Source organism: Herpailurus yagouaroundi, unplaced genomic scaffold, assembly GCF_014898765.1.
Source record: "Herpailurus yagouaroundi ecotype Mexico unplaced genomic scaffold, PumYag 181, whole genome shotgun sequence".
Lineage (NCBI taxonomy): Eukaryota > Metazoa > Chordata > Mammalia > Carnivora > Felidae > Herpailurus > Herpailurus yagouaroundi.
The window spans coordinates 5,846,995-5,873,614 of NW_024412412.1; the positions used below are offsets into that span (position 1 = coordinate 5,846,995).

Sequence of the window (26,620 nt, forward strand, 5' to 3'; positions counted from 1 at the left end):
ATGAAAGGCATAAGCCCCATAGAAGCAGACAACCCTGAAGGGTGTGTGTGCTGAACAACTCATAGGTAGGTGTCCCCTAAAGATACCCGGTAATCTTTTGTTCCATTTTAAAGTATTTCACAGGGTTTTTCCTCCAGCCTTGATTCTGCAACTAACTCTTTTTACTTTATCATATATTTCTCCACCCATTAACCATCTTATGTTGTTATTCATCTTTAAAGAAGTTGCAGATACCAATCCGTATTGTTATTTAAGGAGCTTCCTTAAAAGCTTTCCTTAAATCAAGGGAATTATATTGGATATATTTCCTAATACCTAATTTATAAGAACAGATAAGTAAATATGCTTAATGATAACATTGCTGCATTTCAGGCCAGAACCATTTGTCACACCAACCTGAACATGTGCTGTCATGGCACTTGTGATCATTGTACACGAGGGAGAGCTTGTCTCTTGTAGGTTCTGTGGCTGGACTGTGTAAATGAACCTTTCATCCTCTAGATTCCATATCACATATCTACAAGTCAGTTTTTTGTGGGGTTTTTTTGTTTGTTTTGTTTTTGTTTTTGTTTTTGTTTTTGTTTTCCTTCTGTGTATTTTTTTCTCTGCACTTAGACTTTTATTCTGGGGTTTGAGTTTCTTTATATACAACTGTTTTTCTCCCTTGGCTGAGGATGAAAGGTACTATCAGGCTTATGGTTGACTTAACTGTCCAACTTTCCTTCAGTCAGACTTAATAGGGGTCATGTCCATGGTTTTCCCTTTTTGAGTGGTATTAATAGAATAGATTAATAGATTATATTCATATATTCATGTGTATGAAGTATGTGTGTACTTACTTCCCATTTTATATTCATCTATTTATGATAAATAGTAAACTAGTATTATTTTGAGTGCTTACTGTCCAGTAGTCACTGTTCAAGTTACTGGGGGATTTTAGCCGGGAGATGATTTAAGTAGCTTTCACGGTAATCCATGTGAGATGATGGAATATTTCAAGTGGCGTAGATGTATCCATGTTCTGATACATGTGCACGGTTGAGTTGGTGGGATGAATCAATGGATTGGATGTGGGGTGTGAGAAAATAATGATGAGTGAGCGATGATAAAAATGTTCTTAACTTGAGCAGGAGTAGAAATAGCATTAAACCAATGAAGCTATAGAAGGAGTGGGCTTGGGAGAGAAGATCAGTAATTTAATTGTTTTCTGCTATTGTGAGAGAAAATATATAATATAAAATTTGCCTTTTTAACCTGTTTAAGTGTACAGTTCAGTGACTGTGTTCAGTGTTGTGCAGTCAACATCACTGTCTATTTCCAAAACATTTTCTTCACTTCAGAATAAAACTCTGAACTCATGAAGCAATAACTTCCCATTCCCTCCCACCCCCCGGCCTCTGGTAACCTCTATTCTACTTTGTGTCTCGACTAAATTACCTATTCTAGATATTTTATATAAGTAGAATCATACAATATTTGTCTTTTATGTCTGACTTTTTTTCAATTAGTGTAATGTTCTCAAGAGTCATGATATAGTATGTATCAGAACTTCAGTACTTTTTATGGCTGAATAATAATTTGCACCGTGTGTAACACCAAATTAACTTTATCCATTCATCGATTGTTGAGCACATTGGCTATACCCACCTTTTGGTTGTTGTGTATAATGTTATAATGACAATTCTCACACAAGCATCTGAGTCCATGTTTTCAATTCTTTTTGGTATATACCTAGGAGTAAGTTTGTTGATTGTATGGTAGTTCTGTGTTTAACTTTTTGGAGAACCATCGAACTGTTTTCCACAATAGTGGCATCACTTTTTGTCAACTTTAGTTATTTTTCATGTTTTTTTTTTTTTTTTTAATTGTAGCCAACCTAGTTAGGCAGGAAGGGATATCTCACTGAGGGGTATCTCATTTTGTTTTGGATTTCCCTAATTAGTGATGTGGAACATCTTTCCATGTGCTCATTGTCCATTTGCTTTTTTTCTTTAGAAGAAATGTCTATTCACGTTATTTGCCCATTTTTAAAATGAGTTGTTTGTCCTTTTATTTGCTGAGTTGTAGGAGTTCTTTATATATTCTGGATATTAAACCCTTGTCCGATACAGGATTGGCAGATTTTTTTTCTCCTACCTGTGGGTTATATTTTCATTCTCTTAATAGTGTCTTTTGATGCATAAAAGTTTTAAATTTTGATGAAGTCCAATTTATTTTTTTCATTTTGCCTGTGATTTTGGTGCCGTATTTAAGGAACTATTGCCAAATCCAGTGTCATGAAGATTTCCCTTGTTTTCTTCTAAGAGTTTTTTTTTTTTTTTATGGCTTTAGCTCTTAAATTTAGGTTTTTGATCCATTTTGAGTTAATTTTTGTATGTGGTATAAGGTAAAGGTCCAGAGGCGCCTGGGTGGCTCAGTTGGTTAAGCGTCTGACTTCAGCTCAGGTCATGATATCATGGCGTATGGATTCGAGCCCCGCATCGGGTGCTGACAGCTTAGAGCTTAGAGCCTGCTTCAGATTCTGTGTCTCCCTCTCTCTCTCCTCCCTCCCCCACTCATGCTATGTGTCACTCTCTCTTAAAAAATAAATAAACATTAAAAATTTCTTTAAAAAAATAAGGTGAAGGTCCAACATCATTCTTTTGTATGTGGTCATCTAGTTCTCTCAGCACCCTTTGTTGAAGAGACTGTTCTTTACATATGAATGGTCTTGCCACCTTTGTCAAAAATCACTTGACCTTAATGGCACCTGGTTGAGCATCCAACTTCAGCTCTGGTCATGATCTCATGGTTCATGGGTTCAGACCCCGTGTCAGGCGCTGTGCTGACAGCTCAGAGCCTGGAGCCTGCTTTGAAGTCTGTGTCTCCCTCCCTCTCTCTCTCTCTCTCTCTCTCTCTCTCTGCTCCACCCCTGCTTGCATTTTGTCTGTCTGTCTGTCTCTCTCTCTCTCTCTCTCTCTCTCTCCCCAAAAATAAACAAACATTTAAAAAAAATTTTTAAATCACTTGACCTTAGATGTTTAAGTTATTTCTGGACTGTCAATTCTGTATCCATATGTTCTCATGTCAATACCATACAGTTTTGATTACTGTAGTTTCGTAGTAAGTTTTGAAATTGTGAAGTGTTGGACTTCTAGCTTTTGTGTTTCTTTTTCCAGATTGTTTGGGCTATTTGGATTTTCTTGGAGTGCCATATAAACTTTGGGATGTTTTTCCATTTTTACAAAGTGTTAAGTCTACTTTAGATAGTCTTGTCATCTTATAATATTAAGTCTTACTGTGCAGGACCGCAGGATGTCTTTCTGTGTATTTAGGTCTTTTGAAATTTCTTTCATCAATGTTTTTTTAAATTTTCACTGTACATTTTTTTTGTCTCTTTTATTAACTTTATTCCCAAGTATTTTATTCTTTTGGATGCTATTATCAATGAAATTGTTTCTTAATTTCCTTTTCTTAGTGTTCATTATCCATATATAAAAATACAACTGATTTTTGCACACTGATTTTTTTATAGTACATCTTTGCTGGATTCATTTATGAGTTCTCACAGTTTTTCTGGGTTCTTTAGAGCTTTCCTCATATAAGATTATCTCATTTATGAATAGAAATAGCTTTATTTCTTTTCCGATTTGGATGTCTTTTGTTTTATTTCATTTTTGTTGCCTAATTGCCTGGCTGGAACGATACCTTAGTTTTGGACATGTTAAATCTGAGATCCTTGTTAGACCTCCAGATGAACTTCCTTCCCATGTAGGTGGTAGAATATTTGAGTCTGGGCATCAGGGAATATTTCTGTGCTAGAGATACAGTATTGGGAACCGCCAGCATGCAGCTAGTATGTAAAACCCTGAGGCTGTACGAAAGATCGCCTGGAGAATGAGTACAGGTAAAGAAGCGCAAAGCCATGGAGAGGAAGCCTCACATTGTAGAAGTCAGGAGGATTTCCTTTTCCCTTCCCCTTCGTTTCTTGGGATACTTCCCCCCACAGATGACACTCTCCTGGCATCGCTTGGATGGTTCTACAGAAGAAAGTAGATGACGTGGAAGGGGCGCTTCTTGGATTTTATTTGGTGCTGGTCACATCACTACGCCTGCATAGTTTTCATTCAAGGATAACACTGAAGATCGTGATTAGGTTTCAGCCAGAATCTCCCTTGGTGATCAGAGACACCCACACAGAGGCTTCTGAGTCTCCAGACTCAGCCCACAAAGTTGTGCTACAGTGGTTCCCTTTGTATCCCAAACAGATGAGAGTTACAATAGACTATTCTGCAAGGGTAACTGAAAAGAGATTGCAGTCATCTCTGAGTTAGCACGTCTGCCACATCTCTGAGTTCTCCATCGAGTATCTTTGTGATCCGGGTTATGTCTTCATTCTCCTTCCTCCACCTTCCCCAGATATACCCACACAGTACAGGCCCCTTTGACTCCACGGTGTGTGTCCACATGGGGTCCTCTGAATGCCTCTTGTTCTTTCTCCTCGTTTATTCGCCTGGTCCCTCAAGACACAGTACGTGTACAATGGTCAGTTCATGGTTACAATACATAGTGGGTTGCGTTTGAAATACATCAGTTACAAAAATGTATAAATAATGTGAGTTCATTTTTGGTTTTTTTGAACAATTATATATACACACCTTCCCACGGAAAGAACATTTGGCAGAATATATACCCAATTATTAAACAATAGTCATTTTTCTCACTGGTGGAATTACTGGGGAATTTATGTTTCTAACGATATATTTCCAAAGCGTTGAATATGTATATATTTTGCTGTCAGCATGCTTTTCTTATGTAAATAAAAAAAGTATTTAAAAACTCATTAAAAAAAAAACTTTACACTTCCACTTAATAGCAGATGCTGACCCATAAATAAGCCATGCCTTTTTATCTGAGCTTCTCTGTGCAAGAGGTTAAAGCATTTGATTGACCAGCGCAACAGGAACATAAGTGTTACTGTGTGTGCACCACCTAGGCAAGGAAAAATGGCTCTTCGACCTGTAAAAAATGCCTTTCTTACTCTCACCCTCCTTGCACGTCTCTAAGCAGGATGGCATCTTTGGTGGTCTGCCAGCTAACTAGTAGAATGGACCTCTGGAGGGAAGCCTTTTTCCCCCTCTCCTTTTCTACCTCATGCCCTGGATTATTTTGGATTGATTTGGGGATAAGTAACTGACTTTCTATCTCTTGTGCTGTTTTTTTTTTTTTTTTCCAGGAATATAAAGTTTTTTTCTTTTGATATATGCTTAAATGTTTATTTTTAAGTGATGTAACTTTTCAAAAAATGTATTAAAGTTAATTTCTGTGGGAAAAAATGTTTTTTACATTTCTGACTGTTTTTTGTTCCTTCTCTTTTGAAATCTCTAGCCAACAAGAACATTAGTCATGACAAGCATGCCATCTGAGTAAGTACTCCTTGTTTTGATAACTTTCTCCTCAATGTAAAATTTTGGATTTTTCTTTCGTATTCTGTGATGCTGTGCTTGTAACACAGCTCGTAGCGTTGCACTATGTTGCTTTTACTCTATATAATTGATATTGGCCTAAGAAGAACCCTGGAAATAAGAGACTATGAACAGTTTAGCAGTGAAGACTTTTGGAGTTGTTTAGATAGCATTAAGAGGTATTACAGTATTTTGCTTTTCTTGTTGCTTGCTTCATATCTACGGGCTCTGTGTGTCCACGACTTTTACCCCATGAAAGTTCAGTAAATGGAGCATCGCTCGCTGACTCCCTCACAGTTCTTAAAGAAACACTTTGGTGGGAAGCTCTCTACCACTGTATTAAAGCCGCTATCTGCACATTTTGTGAAAAGAGTTAATAGCTTGTTGGCACGCTCTTATCGTCTTCCTTAAACATGTAACACAGCATATAGCACATCCAACAAAAATATAGCACCATATTCTTTGTAGCAGATTTTTGAATTCCTGTCTAAAGGGGAAAACCATAGGTTTTGTTTTGTTTTTGTTTTTTTTATCAGTCATAGGTTTTAAGGTTTGAAGACATTCATCAAAATATTGGGACATTTCAATGAAAAGTTGCCTGCAAAAAAGTGCATGCTTGCAATACTTTCTGTTGCAGGATCCTTTTCCTACCCATGGCATGTGAAATTAAAAGGACTGATTGTTCAAACACCGTACATTAGCTACTGGAAAAAGAGCACAGTCAACAATGTTGGCTAATCTCTTATGAAGTATACTGAACATTCTACATAGTCTAATACGGGAGTGAAAATTGAGAATGGTAGGTGTAGTATTTTTAAAAGTCTGTAGTTTTGCTCCAGGATAAAACATACTAGTAAATAATCATTTTCTCAATCAAAGTTTTGAAAATGAAAGTTTTCATTCAGGCCATATTCTCTTTTTATTCCCCCCCACCCCCCACATATACTTCGGTGTGAAGCTAAGAGCAAAACCTAGACGTTCTTATTCCACACTGATTAGCTGTGTCTCGAAGAGACACTTGTTGTTGATTAACACATCCAGCAAAGAGCTGGCAGCTACCAGACTCGGAATAAGGAATATCATCAATATGCAGAAATGATGGGTTCTGGGGAGCATATCATTTAGACCGTTTCACTTCTTTATTGCTTTTGTTTTCTTTGTCCCAGTAAGCACAGATTCTCTGGTTGAAGTGGTGATAGGGCCTGGGCCTTGACCCATTCATGTTTTTTGCCCTAGGGATCTCTGAGAATTTAAACTGTGCTACGGTTCAGCCCTTTCGTTTCACATGTAAAGAAATGGGTCTTGCGCATTGACGTCCTCGAGATGACTAGAGAGAAACTCAGAGGCACCTTGGAGTAGACAGGGTGCTGTTAGAGGCGGTCTGTGCAAGCATGTGCAACAGCAGCCTCTTTTCCTTCATAACAATTTTTGGAGACGAGAGAAATTTATCTCTTAACTCACTGTGTACGTCATGGTGTGGCTCCGAATGCCCTTCGTGTCCTTTGTATTTCACTGGGGATTTCCAAAACTTGCTGGGAGGGATAGGGGAGTGCAATGTGTCACAAGCAAAGGCCTTAGAAAGGTGGTCATAAAGGAAAGACAGGGAGAATGGTGAGCAGTTTGGTGAGGAAATTAGAGGGGAAGAATATGTATTTTTCTAAAGGTGCTTGAGGCACTCGTGGAATGACAGACCAGAAGACAAACAATGATGGGCTCTGAAACAATAAGGAGACTCTGCCAAATTTGCCCTAAGATTTGATCTGATAATGTAATAAGAAGGGCCCTTTTCTCCCTCATACTTAGACAAAAAAAAAACAAAAAACAAAAAACAAAACTGTATGTGTGAATTCAGACAAATGTTAAATATCAAATAAAACCAGCAGGTGATACGTTCAGTCCTGACCGTGCGTGGATTGGTTCACATCTGTCCAAAAAGGAAGTGTGGTGTGGTAGGAAAAGCAGAGGCTGGTTAGTGATGCTGGCAGCTTCCCTGGCGTCGGGCGCGGGGGTGGGTGGGGAGCTACTTCTATCTTGGGGCCATTTTCTCAGCTATTCAAATAGATAGTTGTAGTTGAGAGCTGAAGTTTTTGAATTTCCCCAAATGTTAAGTCATTGACCATAAAGAAATTAACACAGGAGTTCCATGGCTGAGATCAGTGTAGAACTTTAGCTTTCTAGTTCTTAGAAATTACGATTCAGTCTTACCACCTTATTGTTCATATGTAGGAAACTTAGTCATTTTGTTGATTTTTTTTTTTCCCCTCCTGTTTAACAGAACACAGAACATCGTCATCCAGGTTGTGAACACATTGAAGGGCTTTTCACTTGCCCAGGAAGTGTGTGAAACTACTACCCATGTGCTCGCCGGCAAGCCTCTGCGCACTCTGAATGTGCTGCTGGGAATTGCCCGTGGCTGCTGGGTTCTCTCTTATGAGTGGGTAAGAATTTGTGTGAGCAAATGTTGGACGTACATATGTTACAACAGAAGGTGTTTTGATAGACGCAATCTCCCCAAGACGGTGACACTAGATCACTAGATTTGCACTTGGCTAATTTGCACACTTTCCTATGAGCAGTAGACACCGTGTTCCTGTTGTGTCCTTGAACCCCCTCTCCCTTTGGGTCTCCACCTTCAGCCACTGCTGATTGCCCGGCAGCAGGCGTGTGGACCGAGAGCAGAAGAGTGGCCGTCCGGATACAGACCTCAGCCACTGGCAGAAATAAGATTAGAACAGGCTTGGAATGAAAACACAAAATGCGTGTTCTCACAGTCAAATGAACTTTCTTCTGTGTTTGACCAAGAAATAATGTGACCTATGTTAGTGATGGTTTAAAAAGCCAAAAGAATTCAGTGATTGTTTTTACAGATGGATTTACTTAGGATGAAACATGTTCATTTAATCCCATTTGGATATGTTTTATCTTACGCATATCTATCTGTAACATTACTTGCCCTTATTTCTGTGCATTAAAGGTAGATTGTTTTTTTAATCATTGTTTTCTTTATTCATAGAAATTGAGATTGTTTGTTACTCTTTCTATTTTTACTTTGGTCCTCAACCTATGGTCACTCCAAAGCACTGACGTCTGATGAGAGTACAGTCATTTGTGACTTGTGTTACTACTATATTGCATCTGCTACATATCCACCCTCCTTCCTCTTCCCCCTAACAATGTATTATATTAATTCTGTGTTAATTTAAACCGGTAGAATTATAATACACAATCAAGCTACAGATGGATTTTTAAGAACAGCTCTGGTCTTTTTCCGGGATCATGACTTAACCCTGCAGCTTTCTGGTCCAAGACATTTGTGACATTAGCGCTTAAAGTCATGAAGTGGAAAAGTTTGAAATTCTATCCCCCCAACACAAAAGTACTATTTTCATTGGTGACAGTTGGTGACTACCATACTTCATTATGTGTTTGTACTGATCCACATTTATTTGTAAGAAATATCATTTATAACTCCAGCTTCCATGAATGAATACCCTGCCTTCTTTTCGTCAATTCACAATGTTTCTGTATCTTTATCAGTTAGCTCTTCCTTCCCTCATGTCTCAGAGGAAAAAATGTTCTTTATCATTTATGAGGATATACATCTGTGCCTGATTCTGTACCCGACCTATTCTTCTGGGACTCTGAGCAGAGAAGTCAGACATGAGAATCAGCATTTACTGTTGCCATGCGTAAAGACCAACTCCCTAGCTGCCTCCATGTTTATGCTCAATGTACTGCCAATATTCTCCCCCTAATAATGCATAGAAACAGAGCCAGATGCAAATTTAACATATGGTTACTATATGTGGGATTAACCACTACACGTTAGAAAGGCAAGAAGTCGAATGTGTTATTTGGTGAACTTCCAGTGCTCAGGCAGAACTGGGCCACTTGGTCACATGAGTGAATGAATGAAGTACAAGTGCAATCAGGTAAGAAAATCAAATAAAATACATTTAGATTAGAGTGGAAGAAATGGCACTGTGTCTGTTTGTAGACACCGTGATTGTCCATGTAGACAATCCCAAGAAATCTACAAAAAAAACTCTTAGAACATATTACCAGGATACAAAGATGTAATCATACAGGGTCAACATTGAAATACTTAAGTGTAATCTAACATAAAAATATCTGCAGGGTCTGTATGCTGAAAACTATAAAACACGGGTTTAAAACAATCTATGAACTAACAAAGGGAGAGACATACTATGTTCATGGATTGGAAGACTCAGTGTAGTTAAAATGTCGTTCTTCCCCAAAACAGTTTACAGATTCAACACATTCCCAATAAAATCTCAGAATAATTCTTTGAAAATAGAGACAAATTGATTATTTATGTATACACATGTGTAGTTTAGAATCAGGATAAAAATCTTCATGACCCAGATTTAGGTGGAGAGTTCTCAGATGCAACATGAGAAGCATGATGTGTAAAAGGAAAAGAGATAAATGACACTTCATCAAATGTAAAAATTTATACTCTGTGAAGAACATTATAAGGAACCCAATATAAAACATTTCCATGTATCACCTGGTAAAAGAATCGAAACTTTATAAAGAACTCTCAAATCTCAAAAATAAGAAACAACCCAAACAAAAAAATAGCCAAAGGCATTTTCAAAACAATCGTTTATGTATTTATTTTGAAAGAGAGTGCGCACAAGTTGAAGAGGGGCAGAGAGATGGAGAGAAGCCCCCAAGCAAGCTCCAAGCTGTCAGTGCATAGCCTGACACTTGGCTCGATATCATGAACCCATGAGATCATGACCTGAGCCAAAACCAAGAGTCATGTGCTTAACTGACTGAACCACCCAGGTGCATCCCATAAGCATTATTTGAACACTCTACCAAAGATACGAAGGTGAAAAGATGCTCAATATCATTAGAGAAATATAATTTGCAGCCACAGTGAGGTACCGGCACACATTTAATAAAACGGCTAAATAATAGAATATGTCAACAGATCTTCCAGCAAAGATGCAGAGCACCTGAGCCCTTGTACACTGCTGGTGAGGGTGGAAGGTGGTATGGCTATTCTGGAAAATAGTTGGGAAGTTTTACATGAAGTTCAATGTATATTCACCATGTCAATCAGCAACCCAGCTCTGAGTTGTTTGCCTTAGGGAAATGAAAGCTCATGCTCACACAAGAATCTGTACCTGAAGATTTGTAACAGCTTTGCTCATAATCACGAAAACCTGGCAACAGCACCGATGTCCCTCAGTGGGTGAATATGGATAAGCAAACCATCCTTCCATATTGTGGAATACTGCTCAATAATAAAAGACAGCAGTGATGCCTGCCACAACGTGGGTGAATCTCTTGCCTTGTGGGCTGCCTTCTGGTGAACCAGCCGGCCTCAGGGTAGGATGGTCCCCTCAGTGGGGCTGCCCTGAGGTACGCCTCCACCAGACGTACCCGCTTCTCCCACAGGACCCCAGGCCTCCAGGTGTCGAGGTGTTGGCATTTCCAGACAGCTCCTACAAAGTCAGCCCTCCAGATCTAGCCTGTGAAGTGCTGACTGCTACAATGGGGCAGAATCTCAAAGGCAGGAACAGTGTGTTGAGGTTCACCAAGAGGAGAAGTGGTAGATGAGACAAGAGAGCCAGATGGTGAAGACACCTTGGCCGTGGTGAAGTCCTTGGATTATATTCCTTGTGTCATGATGAGCTATCAGAAAGTTTATGTCCAGAGAGTGAGATGCTATGACCTGTGTTGTTCAAAGGGTGGTGGCTGCTGTGTGGAGAACTTACCGTGGGGAAGAAAGAATAGCATCAGAGTATATGCCAGCAGATTGTTGCCTTAGTATCCCAGTGAGAAAAAAACCACAGCTTAGACTGGGTGGCAAGACACTCTCTGATTTGGACAATACTAGGAGGTTGGGGTTCAGGGATAGGCTGCAGGTCGTGAGGGGACTTGATGGTTTAACAAAGATCCTTTGTGATTTAAGAGGAATCTATTACCGTGGGGTTCCCTTTCATCTTGTGCACCAAGACAGGCGTCATGAAGCCTGTGAGAGAAGCCAGTGCCAAGACAAGACGCAGCCAAGGTGGCACATGCCGTCCCACACCGGGAGTCACCTGAACTATGAATCTGGCAAGAGGAACCCTGCTAGTTTGATGCAACGGCCTCTGCTCCCTCTGGCTCCCACTGATTGCATTCCAAGTGCTGGTAGCACCAAGAGTACACAGGTCACCCATGGACCCTTGCCATATGGTCAACCAGCCAGGCCGGAAGCAATTCTCTTAAATATGCATAAGGCGGCACCACCTTGAGTAATTTCTTCTTCTAAAGGGTCCATGGTACTGCATTAGTTTCCTGTGGCTGCTGTGGCCAATTACCAGAAATGTATTGGCTTAAAAACAGCACAGATTTATTCTCTTACGGTTTTGGAGGTTGTAAGTCCAAAATAGGTTTCACTGGACTCAAGCCAAGGTGTTGTCAGTGCCTCATTCTCTCTGGAATCTATAGGGGAGAGACTTGTTACCTGCATTTTCCAGTTTTAAAGGCTACATGCATTCCTTGGCTTGTGGCCCCTTCCAGCTGTCACATCCTTCTGACTTCTGTTTCTGTTGTCACACCTCCTCTGACTTCTTGCCTCTATCTTTGACTTACAAGGACTCTTATGGTCTCATGGGGCCAACCTGGATACTCCAGGATAGCTCCCCATCTCAAGATCCCTAACTTCATTGCATCTGTAACGTCCCTTTCACCATGGAAGGTAACATATTCTCAGATTTGGAGGCTCAGCTGTAGACAGCTTTGGGGAGGGCATCATTCTGCAATCAAGTACAAGTACATTCTGCCATAAGTACAAATGCATTAATTCCTGAAGCACCATATCCCACGCTTCATTGCACCTCAGGTTGCTGACTTTTAATTGGTTTGAATTCTGTAAGGATAAGCTTTAAGAAAGCTTAGAAAGATGGAGAGGGTAAATGGCCATGTGAAGAGGCAGAGCTTAGAGTGATGTCTCTACAAGCCAAGGAATGCCAAGGATTTCCAGCAGCCAAGGGACTCTTGAACCACATCCTCCCTTAGAGCATCCCGAAGGAACCAGTTCTGCCAATGCATTCCTTTAGGACTTCTTGTCTTCAGAGGTGGCTTTGTTGATTATAAACAAGAAGAAAGACAGTTGAGAAATTAAGAAAACAATAAAGAATAAAATAGTTCACCTTGGGTCTCTGACTATTTTGAAGCTGTCCATGTTCCTTCATGCTTACTGGGTGATGCTGGCAGGGAGCTAGGTTAACCTGAAGAGGGAGGGCCAACTATGTGGACTTCCAAGACAAGAACAAAGGCAGGATGGAGACAGAACTGTAACAGTACTGAACCCTGAGAGCCTTCCTCTGAGTTTTAAAGCTTGCAAAGTAGTGCATGAAGGCATTCACTTAATTTTTTAAAAATTTTTTTCATGTTTATTTATTTTTGAGAGAGAGAGCACGAGCCGGGGAGAGGCAGAGAGAGAGGGAGACACAGAATGCGAAGCAGGCTCCAGGCTCTGAGCTGTCAGCACGGAGCCCGATGTGGGGCTCAAACTCATGAACCACAAGATCATGACCTGAGCTGAAGTTGGACAGTTAACCGCCTGAGCCACCCAGGCGCCCCCAGTTAATATTTTTAACTAACACACTGTATATACCAGTATAGTGATTTTAAATAGTGATGAAGCAGTGACCTGAACATTTACTGTTACTTTTCCCATACTAAGCTACTGATCAAGCCACTGTTACTTCTATAAGGTATGACTTCTGACAGTTTCATATATTTTATCTTACCTTCCGCTGGGAAGACCAAAATCAACAAATAGTTATTCAGAGAGAATACCTATGCAAGTTGATTCACTGTTTAAATACCTACAGTGAAAATACACATCTGCACACATAGGTAAACACATACATATGCGTTCTCTTTGGAGGTCCCCAAGTATTTCCATTATAGTATTACCATCATTTACAATGTCCCAATTGGCAGTACATTTACATGAAGATTATTTTGAAATAGAAGACTCACAAGACTGTAACACAAGATCCAGGCCTCTGATGTTTTCACAGTTCGTAGGATGATAACATGAAACAAGAGGAAGATAATTGACTACGGGAAAGTTCGACGCCAGGCTACGTGGCCAGCCTCAGATCTGGTGATTTCACCAACCGAAAGTTGAACCCCCATCCCCGCACAAAGCTGGAATAGACCTGGTTGACCTGCCCGGGTGCTGGGAACAGAAGTCCTTCTCACCAAGCCGCACTTCCCGGTGTGTGAGATGGAGCCACGTACAGCACGTCCCCCCACAGGATTATGTGAGCGCTGGGAGTTAAATGCATACAGTGCTCACGGCAGAGACTGGCAGAAAGTGAGAACCTGACAAATGCCAGCCTTAGAACAGAAGTGACAGTGTCTCCAATTCCCACAAAGAGCTACCAGGATCAGTTACTATCTGTGTCACGGGTTTCGTGCACAGAAAGACTGCATTAACCCTACAATTTAAAAAGATACTTTTTCTCTGGACCAGTGGTATCTTTGCCATGGACAGTCCAGCCCGTCCTTGTTAGCACCCAGGAACATCCGTGAAGGCTCCTGAGCACCGCAGGCACATAGGAGTTTGAGGGACCCGAGAAGGGCACCCTTGCGTATCCAGAGGTATCTCAGTATAATTGGAAACTCCACTTATGTCAAAGCCACCGTAGTACTGATTTTCGTATATACTTTGGCCTTCTCCAGAACCTTCAGGGCACAATTGCTGAAAGGGATCACTTTCACATTTTAAGAGTGATAGTTCTGGCATTCGTATCTTTCTAAGAAAACAGCTACAGACATTGCTTTACCAGTGATGCCTAAACACTTCCTTACTTGTGAGAAGTACCAATTCCTAAGAAATTGAGAAGGACCAGATCTGCTGTGGCTGAAAGTAAAGTGCCTGTTTGTGTATTCGTGCCACACCGGGGATGACTGGGAAATGTTTCGTCTAGCTGGCCTTGCGTGTTTATTGATTTTAATGGGTTCTTGCTGACTTGCACTCTTAAGGGAAAAAAAAAAAGTTTAGAAATGAACTGAATCTCTTTCCCTGTTTATGTCACTTAAATAAGACAAAGATAGTGACTTCTTCCATGGCCTCCTTCCTTTAATTTCCTAAAAACTGCAGTCACACACAGGCGCCTGGGTGGCTCAGTCAGTTGAGCATCTGACTTCAGCTCAGGTCACGATCTCATGGTTTGTGGGTTCGAGCCCCGTGTCAGACTCTGTGCCAGCAGCTTGGAGCCCGGAGCTTTCTTCAGATTCTGTGTCTCCCTCTCCTTCCCCAACTTGTGCTCTCTCTCTCTCTCTTTCTCAAAAATAAACAAACATTTTAAAATATATATTAAAAACTGCAGTTGCACAAACATGATAAACTTTTTTTTTAAGTAATCTCTACACCCAACATGGGGCTCAAACTCATGCATGATAAATTTTTTTGAGAGAGGATAGCCTCCATTGTCATTAGTAAAGCCAGCCCACATAATTTCTAAAGCTCAGTACACAGTATAATGTTCATCTGCAACTTGTGTATGACTTGAGATGTGAATTCCATATCTCAGGTTTCTTTTAGGATCAAGATTTGAAGCGTCCATATGATATACTTCAAGGACCACATTGTCTTTGTGTAAAGGAATGACTCTCTCTGTCTCTGTCTCTGTCTCTGTCTCTCTTTCTCTCTGTGGTCCCCCTCCTTTTTTCCTTGTCCCCAATGCAATTTGGGGGATTCTTAAAATATTCTTTTTGGCTAGCTGTATAAGCTTGCCTCCAAGAAAAACATTACTGAGAATGTTTTTATTTTAGGGTTTGTGTGGTATTCTCTGGAAATTGCTTGTAAAGGAGCATTCTAGCAGTTCTTTAAAATTAGATGGTTGTATGTGGCCCAGTTAGTCATAAAAAAAAAAAAAAAAAGGTCATTTTATAACAAACTTCAGTTTGAATTTTTTATTTAAAAAAAAAATTTTTTTTTTTTGAAGCCCGTGTTGGCAATTTCTACGTGTTTACAGCGGTTAGTACTCCCATTGTTCGGCCCGCTGTTTTCAGCAGAGAGAATAACTTGTGCTTTTCCTGCTTCGTGACTGAATTGTCTGGCAGATAGAGAGAAATAGAAAACCGTGTCAGGAGTTGCTCTGTTTCCTATTCGTGGGAGACAGGAAGTAACACAACAGAAAAATAAAGAAATTGATTTGACCAAAGTATCCCTGTAGACCAAAGCTTTTTTGTCATGTTGTGTTTAAGCATAGTGCTGTGTGAATTCTTTAGAGACCCTGTCTTCTGCCTCTCATGTATTTGGTGTTTCCACCCTTTTCCCCTGACTTAGCTGTAACTCTTCATGTTCAGTGAAAGGCAGTGGGAGACCCTGTGAACAAGGCTTCTTCCTTCTGGCTCCCAACGCATTTAGCCCCATCTCCTTTTCAAAGACACGGCATAGGACTTGAGGAGTCATTCAGCCTGTATTCAGGTCAAAACATGTCGGTTCCAAACAGCTTATGAACAAGACTTGATGGCAGAGTTTTAAAGCCAGATCAGTTGTAAATGCAAATAAGAACTTCGGTCAGTTCTACAGCCAGATTTCAGGACAGTTTAACTATTAACAAAAGAACAAAAAACACTTTATAATCAGTGTTTCATAAATCAAAAGATGATGTCATAATGAGTTAATTTTCTTGAAACAATGTGATTCAGTGTTGGCTTCCTCGCGCTGGATTCAGCAAGCGGTGCGTCTGAGTTAATTGGCGCAAACATAGAATCGAAGGTCGGAATCAGAATGCAGCCCGTGGTTCACCCAGTCTGGGCCTCTTGTTTGCCAGGAGGAAGCTGAGTTGCTCTCCTGGTGTTATCACCAGTGGTAGAACCGGGCCTTGAGTGTAGGATTGTCACTGGTGTTCTAGTCCATTGCATTGCCTTCTCAAGACTATTTAAAAAGAATCATCTTGAAAACCATTCTCTCTCTCTCTCTCTCTCTCTCTCTCTCTCTTTTTTTGTTCTACCTTAATTTCTGAGCACATTCTAAGAATAAGGTTTAGACAGAATGAACTTGGTGTACCACATTTGTCACTAGGGTTTTTGAGCTGTTTTCTTAAGTTCTTTCTAACATTTATTGGCTACAACCATGTGCTAGGCACTTACAATACTAAGCTGACTAAGGTCTACAGCTTGGTTCTTTGATCCCGCATTGGCCTGATTCCAAAGTTCTCTTTACTGTGCCACAGATTATAGCTTGGTAAAGTACTTACACTTTAAAAAACATTTTCATATCCACTGTTTCACTGGGTTCTTACAGAATGTTTTTGCAACAGAGAAGGACCCTGTTTGTGTTTAGTGATGGAGACATTAGGGGGAAATAAAAACTTGTCTGACTTGAATGTGGATCTTTGAAACAGTCTTCCTCAAGGCATCGTCCAAAGCAGTGGCCGTAAGTAGTCATGTCAAAGTGCACCTGCGTTATGACCTTTCATTATTCACACAATGGATTCTGTTTGTGGAGAGACTGTGGTGTTTCGCTCCTTTCACTGAAGTAGTTCCTGAAAACTGCCTGCACTCTTGCTCCGCAGAGCCTCACATGAGATGCAGCGGAACCGACCCTTGGCACGCCAGGGCATAGGTGGTCCTGTTCACATCCCCCACCCTGTCTGCCATCCCTTTGGTTCATCCTGGCAATTCCTCAGGTGTGCTTTTTTTCCGAATTGGAGGCACAGTGCTTTCCTAGTTCCATAATCCCATGATTGAGGACAGGTGAGAAAAGGTGATTGCCCTGGAAAATCGAGGGCTTTGGTGTTGCCTTTCATGAGAATATCTGAGAAGGTTTGTGAACAGGACCGTGATGATCACAGTTTAAAGGAGAGCTGTTTTTGAGAGCAAGAAGTGTGTGAAGTCACTGTGGACACAGCCATTGACTATAGTATGAGTGAGGGTCCTTCGCCATTTTTTGGAATTCATAGCTTTTTGTTAATAATTCATTCTTTAATGTTATAAAGTGCTAGACAGAACCGAATTAATACACCTGACAACACGAAAGCAAGTGCACAGGTCCTGAAGCTGAGACTTTGTGTGGAAGAGAAAGCCCTGAGGCATTTTGAGTGAGGAGAAGGAGGAGAGGTATTTGGAGAGGCTTTCAGGGACCAGAGCATGGCTCTGGAAGTCACGATCGGGTGTTTGGAGAGTGACAGGCTTTTGTGTCTCTCGCTTCTATGTAAGGAATGGATCGCAAAAAGGTAACAGTAAGCAGAGTGACCAGAAGGAGGCAGTTTTGATCAGATAGGTCAGCAATTGCCATGGCCATGACCAGCATAATGCAGAGAAGCTATCAGACTGGTGTACTTTTTAGGAAGATCTAACAGGATTTGGTAATACATAGTATGTGGGACTAGAGAAGTCACGATGGCTCCTACCTAAATTTTTTACCTGAGCCTCTGAGGGTAGATAGTGGTGCCATTTACTGAGGCAGGAAATACTGGGGGAGAAAAATGTTTGAGGTGTGGGGTATAATAAGAAATTCTGATGTGTACATATTGAGTGTGAGATTCCTATTAGGCATTCAAGTAGAGATATCACACAATATCACATAGGTGTGTGTGTGTGTGTGTGTTTTCAGGGTAAAGGTTAGTACTATACATATTCCTTTGGGAGCCATTAGTGCATAGATGGAACAAAAGCCATGGTATCTAGGGCGTGAGCGTATAGTGAGGAGAGAAGTGAGTTTAACACTGAGCCCCAGGCTGTGCCAACATTTAACAGTTGAGAAAGAGGAGGACGAGCAAGCAAGGGAGACTGAGAAACATCAGGTGGCCCTGAGGAGAGTGTGATGCTCAGGTAGAGGAGGAACTGTCTCGGGAAGGAGAGTGTATTTGACCACACACACAAATGCTGTAAGGCCAATACTGTGAAGGCAGAGGACCAGCCATTGGACTTGAGCAGATGGTTGCTCTCAGGAGCCTTGGCAACAGCAAGTGCAATGACGAGGAGGTTGAACAGTAAGTAAAGAGCTGGAAATGGCACAACTATTTCTAGATCTCTTGTTGCAAGTGGATCAGAGACATAGGTCCTGGTAGCTGGATGGGGCAACATGAAATATGATGAAAGCTCTGGGAGGTGGCCAGCTGAAAGATGATATTTCCGGCGCTTGACAATTTGATTTTATCACAGCGAGTTGGGAGTGTGCTTGTGGAGCACCTGAACCTATTGGTGTAGCAGGAAGGAAGAAACTAGATTGAGGTTATGTCTATTAAAGCAAAAGGTGCCATATTTGGCAAACAGTTTAAATGGATGAGGCGGAGAATCAGCAAATCAAGAGATTCAGCTTTGTTTGACACATCGCTGCCCATCCCTTTCAAAATGATGGCCATCAGGGACTACACTGTGTTTGTTTAACTTGGCACATCTCATGCCAGTTCTTAATTTCTCTAAACCTCAAGTAATCTCTTTCTTGCCTTACCATTGAAGACTGTAGGACTTCCACTATGGTTGATACTGAGTTGCGTCACAAATTCCAAGCTCATTTTTAGAAACAAATTTCAGCTGTTCTTACAGGTGCATCTTTATCTCAGTTCTGCAACTTTCTGTTGAGTTCCCCAGTTGTCTCTTCTAACGTCCAGTGAAACTGTTCTCATTTTCAGTAACAACACAGAATATCATAACTTTAGGTTCTCATCAGAAAAATGCAGCCATGATTTGAGGCACTGGGACTTCTTGAACATAGTTTTTAGCTATCTGTCATTTGCATGTCCTTTTAGGTATCTGTCAGTAATGTTGGGGACATTGTTAGCTCTCCCTTCTTTTAGGTTTCTAAGCTCTGTCCCCAAGTTAAAATAGATTGCCAAAGAACATCACTCTTGAACTGTGTCTGCATACGAACCTCTGTGAATTAGGCTTTAGTGATAACATTAGGTTTTGAAGAGAGCTGATATAAGAAATACCAGATTTTAGACAACTGGCATACGTGCTTCAAAACTGTAGTTGACAACATTGTACGTTTTGCTACCTGACACTGCCTATGTATGATCTACACAATACATTTCTCCTAAAATTCATTGCCCTGGAATGTTCTCTACAGAAAACTTTTTAGGCTTTTCTTTACCAGAGAATGAGAAATTTGTAACTAAAAGTGGTTTTGTCCACAGAAATAATAGCTTGCCTTAGGTGCATGGTAGAGTTATCAGTTCCATGACAGAAACCTTAGTTCTTTTGAGTTGGTTGTCTTTCTGACCACTGGAGAGTGCCCTTCAGTGCACAGAGAAATACCTCTCCACCAAATTTTGTTTTATGTAATTCTTTTTTTTTAAGATTTTATTTTTAAATAATCTCTACACCCAATGTGGTGTTCGAACTCACAACCTCAAGATCAAGAGTCACATGCTTCACCAACTGAGCCAGCCAAACCCCCCTATGTAATTTTTTTTTATTTTGGTTTCATTGGATAAATCACAAAACAAGAAAGAATAGTATACAAATACTTTATTCTATTCACAGTTTTTTAATTGAAGTGTAAGTGATGTATTAGTTTCAGGCATACAACATAATGATTCGACATTTGTTACGTATTGTGAAATGATTGCCACAATAGGTCTATTTAACATCCGTCACCATACATTTTTTTTTCTTGTGATGGGAACTTTTAAGATCTACTGTCTTAGCAATTTTCAAATAGTCACCATGATGTACATTACATCTCCATGACTTGTTTATTTTGTAGCTGGAAGTTTGTATCCTTTGACCTTCACCGATTTCTGATATGCCATATATACTTTTTTGTGGTAGAACATTTGTTTCAATTGTTAAATTTCAAACAATATTTTTTGTTGGTACAACTTACTTAGAGATAGCCATACCCTTCTTGGCACAAGAGACTAGGGCAAAGTAAAAGAGACTGACTCTTGGCACAAGAGACTAGGGCACAAGAGACTCCTTCAAACATAAAAGCAGAATTTCTTTAACGGACCTGGTTATTTAGCAAAATACAAGCTCTTTGAGGGCAGAGACTGTACCTGTCTTTTCTCACCTGGCCCAGGACCCAGGGTGGAGCTGGAACACAACACATACTTGTTGGATGAGTAAGTGAGTTGGTAGATGACCAAACATACTTATTTCTTTAAAGATCCCTGGAACTTTTAGGGTGCATGGGTGGCTCATTTGGTTAAGCGCCTGACTTCGGCTCAAGTCATGATCTCACAGCTCATGAGTTCGAGCCTCACATTGGGCTCTGTGCTGACAGCTCAGAGTCTGGAGCCCGCTTTGGATTCTGTGTCTCCCTCTCTCTCTGTCTCACCCCCCGCTTGCACTCTGTCTCTCTCTGTCTCTCAAAAATAAATAAATGTTAAAAAAAAATTACAAAATCCCCAGAACTTCTGTTTGCCTCTGATGAGCTAAAAATGTCATATAAAAACATTGTACATCATTATAAATTATGAAAGTACCCATGCAGTTCATGATTTTCTTGTTAAAATTCATGAAAATAAGATGACCTGATGCTCTCATTTAAGAAAAAAAATCTTTACAACTTAAATTCACAGAAAGAATAAGAAACAGTGGTTGTTCTTAGTAGCCATAATATTTGGCTTATTGTCTATGATGGTAATAATAATTTCTACTTTGTTTTTCATACACTGAAGTGATGTTTCTGATGTTTGTTTTAGTTACATTGGAATGTGTTATATTTATTTCTTTGTTTTCATTTTGATAAGAAAAGTACGAGCTTGTGTTATTTATAAAGATGTTTGGACTTCACATGGAAGTATGCTGGTGAAATGCTGGGTCACCCTGGTCTTTGCTTAGCAATGTGTAAAAAGTGGCTCATAGTGGCCGTTAAGCTCTAACATCCAAGAATAATCCATTTTCATTTTTTCCGGCTGGAAAAGATTAGGTGAGCTATGAGCGGCATAAATCTCACTTAAGTGCCTGTGTACTATATAGCGGAACTTTTTTGTAACAATATTTTGAGCATATATCAATGTACGGCGTCTTTTTCCTCTTTCTATCTGGTATTTAGTCTCTGTCAGTATCTCTTAAAAAGGAAACAGACTTCTTAACTACTTATTTTTGGTACCTTATTGCTTATCTTATCTGTCTTGGTTAAATAGGTTGTATTAAGGTTTTGGTTTCCTGCCACTTTTTTTTTTTTTTTTTTTTTTTGAGACAGCCAGAGTGCTTTTTAAACTTAATAACAGATGAATCCTCTGGGAGTCTTATTAAATGCAGATTCTAGTTCAGTAGGTCTGGGTCCTAAGCTTCTTCACTGGCTACCAGCTCCCAGGTGATGTGCAGGTTGCTGGCCCTAGGACCGTGTGCTGAATTGGAAGGTTCTAGAGACCAGCTGGCCATTTCTGGAGGACGAGGTGGCACTGCTTCCAGACATAGACAATGTAGGGACAGGGGCTTTTCCGCCAGGAGGCTTAGACTCTCTCCGCATGTCAATACAATACTCCACTGTGGGCACAGAGACTTGAAAAGTTTTAGTGAGTTGCTTATAGTCACAGTGATTGAAAATGGTGAATTTTAAATTTGAAGTCAGGCTGTCCTCAATTCATAGCCCGTAATCTTCCTGGCATCTACTTGTAGAGATAGCCTAGAGAATATTTTTATCTTGTACCACCTTAAACTTGGATAACTTTATTCTGTGGCTGCCCACCACTGTATGTGCTTTTGAAAGGTTAACAGATAAGAGACTGAGTTTTAAATATTTTTTTAATGCTTATTTATTTTTAAGAGAGAGAGAGAGAGAGAGAGAGAGAGAGAGACAGAATGTGAGCAGGGGAGGGGCAGAAAGAGAGAGGGAGACACAGAATCTGAGCCATCAGCACAGAGCCCGAGACGTGGGGCTCCAACTCATGAACTATGAGATCATGACCTGAGCCAAAGTTGGACGCTTAACCGACTGAGCCACCCAGGTGCCCCGAGAGTGCCGTTCACTGGCTGTGTGACCTGTGAGGCAGTTACACTCTCGAAGCTTCATTTTCCTTATCTGCAAAATGATCAAAAGGTCATCGAAATAAAGTACTAAGTTCTCAATAAATATCAATTATGGTCATTAGACAAGCATTTTTGATACCCATCAGTAGCCTTCATTCAAATCATACCTTGACCTTGAAAACATTATGCTCAGGGAAAGAAGCCAGACCCAGAAGGTCGCATAATGTCTGATTCGTCAGCTATGGTGTTTGTGGAATACACAAACGTGCAGAGACAGCCATCTGGTGAGAAGTGGACTGGGGCATATGGGGAGGTCGCTTGCTGGGTACGGGGTATACTCCCAGAATGGTTATTTTGAAATGAGACAGAAGTGAATATGTTAAATGCCACTGAACTGTACACGTTAAAACGGTTAATTATGTATTTTGAGAATGGCAACTCAATTTTTAAAAATCATCTGTGGAAAATTGCCTCATTGAGGGAGGCATTTCATCTGCGGAATAGGTTTATATTTTAAAATAACTGTGGAATCGTGTAAAGCATTTCTTGATGTTAAAAGATGTGTTGGTAACAGAGGAATGGCTTATTTTGGAACAAATATTATTGCCTTGAAACTTTGCCAGTTCAAGTTGGTCCTTTTGGAAGACCAGACCTCTGTTTTCTTTTTTCTGGCTCCTAGGTGTTTGGGACATAAGCACCCTATATGCCCTATTAATTTGTCAAAAATTATACCGTTGATAGCCCCTACTTTTTAAGCCTGATGTTTAACCTAGAAATAACTTCATTGCCACAACTATTTCATTAGCTACATGGATACATTTGTAACTTAAAATGACGGATAGTGTTTTCATGTGACAGAAAGGTTAACTAACTCGCCTTTTGTCACAGGGCTGCAGAGAGACGGAGATTGGCTTAACCCAGTTGCCTGGATTCTGTGGTGTCAGAACATTATATTGTGTAGTTGTGGAAAAAACACAAATGTTATTCTCCCTCTAGGAGAAGTCAAAACAATGTGCATAGTAGCGAATTCTCTTAAGATGTTGTTGTTTGAGCAAATTAATTACTCTTATAACTGAGACAAAGAATCTATAAACCCTGATGAGAAAACATTTGTAATTTGATTTGTATTGTTTTCTTGTTAGCTTAAAGTAGCAAAAGATTAGTAATTACTACTTTTGTTCCTCTTCTATAGGAAAGAAGAGATTTGAGGGCATCCTGGGTAGCTTAGTGGGTTAGGCACCCAACTTCGTCTCAGGTCATGCTCTCACAGCTCTTGAGTTTGAGCCCCGCATCGGGCTCTGTGCTGACAGCTCAGAGCCTGGAGCCTGCTTTGGATTCTGTGTCTCCCCCTCTCTCTGCCCCTCCCCTACCCATGCTCTGTCTCTGTCTCTGTCTCTCTCAAAACTAAATAACCATAAAAAAATTTTTAAGGAAGAAGAGGTTTGCAAATGCTAAATATATGTTTTTACACCTCCATAAACGTTTACAGCTCCCGCAGTTGGTGGGTGCAAGAATGGGAAGGGCAGAGAGCAGCACAGATAACCCCAATCTCTTCTCAGTGATTAGAGCGTGAAGTATGCTTTTGAACTATTTGACTAGATTCCCACAGGTTAAATCTGAGGCATAAGTTTCTGTCTGTCAGATTTGATTATAAGGTCATCAGTGGATATGTTGAACAACATGAAGTCTTTCATATACAAAGAATATTATTGATGTTTCCCACAAAGAAGGCCCTCTTTGTCCATACCTGCTATGTTCTTACGAGTATTGTTAGTGCTACAACTGCATTTGAATTTACCAATTAAATATGGTAGATAGTAAGCTCTAGGGACAGGTCCAAAAACAATGACTGATTCAGCTGGCCATTTAGAATTTCAGAATACACTTAATATTACAGTAAAAAATTGTGAATGTTAATGTTTTCAACACAATCAATAATGCTTTTAAGTGAGTTAAATCAGCTTTATATTACAGTTGTGATTTTTGTACTGGCAGTCAGTCATTAACCATTTGGAGTCATTAATTTTTTCAAGCTCAACCCAAAATCACTATTTCATGCCACTTTTCTCTCGCTCCCAACCTTCTCTCATCACGTGTACATTGAAATAATTCCACAGTTTTTCCTCTCTTTAAAATTATTTTTGAGAAGTTAGTAATTGAGCGTACCTTGTTTAGTGTTTTTGCTTACTAAATGCTTTTAGAATAAATTAACTTATTTCTTAGCTGAAGAAAATTTCTTATGCAAATAAGAAAACATTAAGAAATTATTAGATATTAAGGAATTAACGTTAAGAGAAATTAATTTGGTTCTGGTTTGGAAAGTGACATGTAGGAGCCGTTGGGTGGCTCAGTCAGTTATATGTCCAACTCTTGATCTCAGCCAGCTTCGTGAGTTCGAGCCCCACATTGGGCTCTGAGCCGATGGCACAAAGCCTGCTTGGGATTCTGTCTCTCCCTCTCTCTGCCTCTCCCTTGCTTGTCTTCTGTCTCTCTCAAAATAAATCAATAAAAATAAAAGTGACATTTACTGATCATGAGCTACAGTACTTCTGACCACTGAATTTTCTAACTATTCTTTGGAGATTAGGAAGTCGAAGCAGTTAGTAAAAGCACCATGACCACTAGCCAGCACCACTATGAAATAACAATATGAACTTTTAAAATTTAAAAGTGAAGAAATACTGTGCTTTCCATACATAGATACATTCACTTATGCCCAGAAACACTTTGGGGTTATGCTTTCCTGTGTGTATGTGTTTTGTTTTGTTTTTTAACTAATCAAATCAATCTACCTCACAAAGGAGTTCAAGTAATTGTACTGCTGTCACTGTTTCTCTTCTGCACTGTATTGGGGTGGCGGGTCTTAGTGCAATAATGGAGCTAAAAAAATATGCACACAGATTGGGAAAGCAGCAAATAAAACTGTTTATTCACAAAAGACATGACTGGCTACATAGAAAACATCAACAAATCTACAAAAAAGCTCCCACAACTAGTGAGTTCAGCAAGGTTATAGGGTGTAAGCTCAATATACAAAATTCAGTTGTATTTCTGTGTACTAGCAATAAACAACTGGAATCCTGATATTTTAATGCAATTTATGGGACGCCTGGGTGGCTCAGTCAGTTAAGTGTCCAACTTTGGCTCAGGTCATGATCCCACAGTCTGTGAGTTCGAGCCCCGCATTGGGCTCTGTGCTGGCAGCTCACAGCCTGGAACCTGCTTTGGATACCGTGTTTCCCTCTCTCTGCCCCACCTCTTCTGGCACTCTGTCTCTCTCTCTCTCTCTCTCTCTCTCTCTCTCTCTCTCTCTGTCAAAAATAAACAAACATTAAAAAAAGAAATAAAATGAAATTTATATTAGCATCCACAGAAATTAAAATATTTAAATCTTGACAACATATTTGCAGGTCTATGCTGAAAACTACAAAACACTATGAAAGAAATCAAAGAAGACCTAAATAAAAAGAGAGATGTACTATGTTCATGAATTGGGAAAATGGATACGTTTCTTGAAAAATATTTATTTATTTTAAGAGAGAGAGAGAGGGAGAGAGAGAGAGTGTGCTATGCACAGGTGAGCAGTGGAGAGGCAGAGAGGAAGAATCCCAAGCGGGCTCCACACTGACCGGTGCAGGGCCTGACGTGAGGCTGAGTCTTAAAAACCTTGAGATCATGACCTAAGCTGAAATCAAGAGTTGGAAGCTTAACCAACTGAGCCACCCAGGTGCCTGTGAATATGTATACTTTTTTTTTTTTTTAATATGTATACTTTTTAAGCTGTGGGTTGGTTCTCCCTTCTCCTTTTTATTTCTTAAAGTATAGCTGACATATAATGTTATATTCATTTCAGGTGTACAACAAAGTGATTCAACATTTATGTGTATTAGGAAGTGATCACCATGATAAATCTAGCCACGCTCCAGTCACTATACAAAGTCATTACATACTAACTGTCATTCCCTATGCTGTACATTGTATCCTTGTGTCTTCTACCCGCTTCTCCTAGTTTTCCCATCCCCTTACTCCTCTCCTCCCCCCACCCCGGCAAACCACTAGATTGTTCTCTGTATACAGGAGTCTGTTTCTGTTTTGTTTTTATTTTTAGATTCCACGTATAAATGAAATTAGATGGAATTTGTCTTTCTCTTTGGTTCTCCCCATTTTGATCTATAGATTCAACTCAGTTCCAATTACAGGCTCACCAAGATTTTTTTTTTTTTTTTTTTTTTTTTTTTTAGATATTGACAAGCCAGTTC

General features: G+C 40.0%; 1 protein-coding gene across 5 annotated transcripts in view; it reads left to right on the top strand.

Moving 5' to 3' along the window:
• MCPH1 (microcephalin 1) overlaps positions 1-26,620 on the top strand; it is a 272,003-nt gene that overhangs the window by 97,363 nt on the left and 148,020 nt on the right. For all 5 annotated transcript variants that reach the window (XM_040489805.1, XM_040489807.1, XM_040489804.1 and 2 more), the window contains 2 exons: positions 5,368-5,405; positions 7,720-7,882. In XM_040489805.1, the coding sequence (XP_040345739.1) occupies positions 5,368-5,405; positions 7,720-7,882 (201 nt within the window). The remainder of the gene's footprint in view (positions 1-5,367; positions 5,406-7,719; positions 7,883-26,620) is intronic.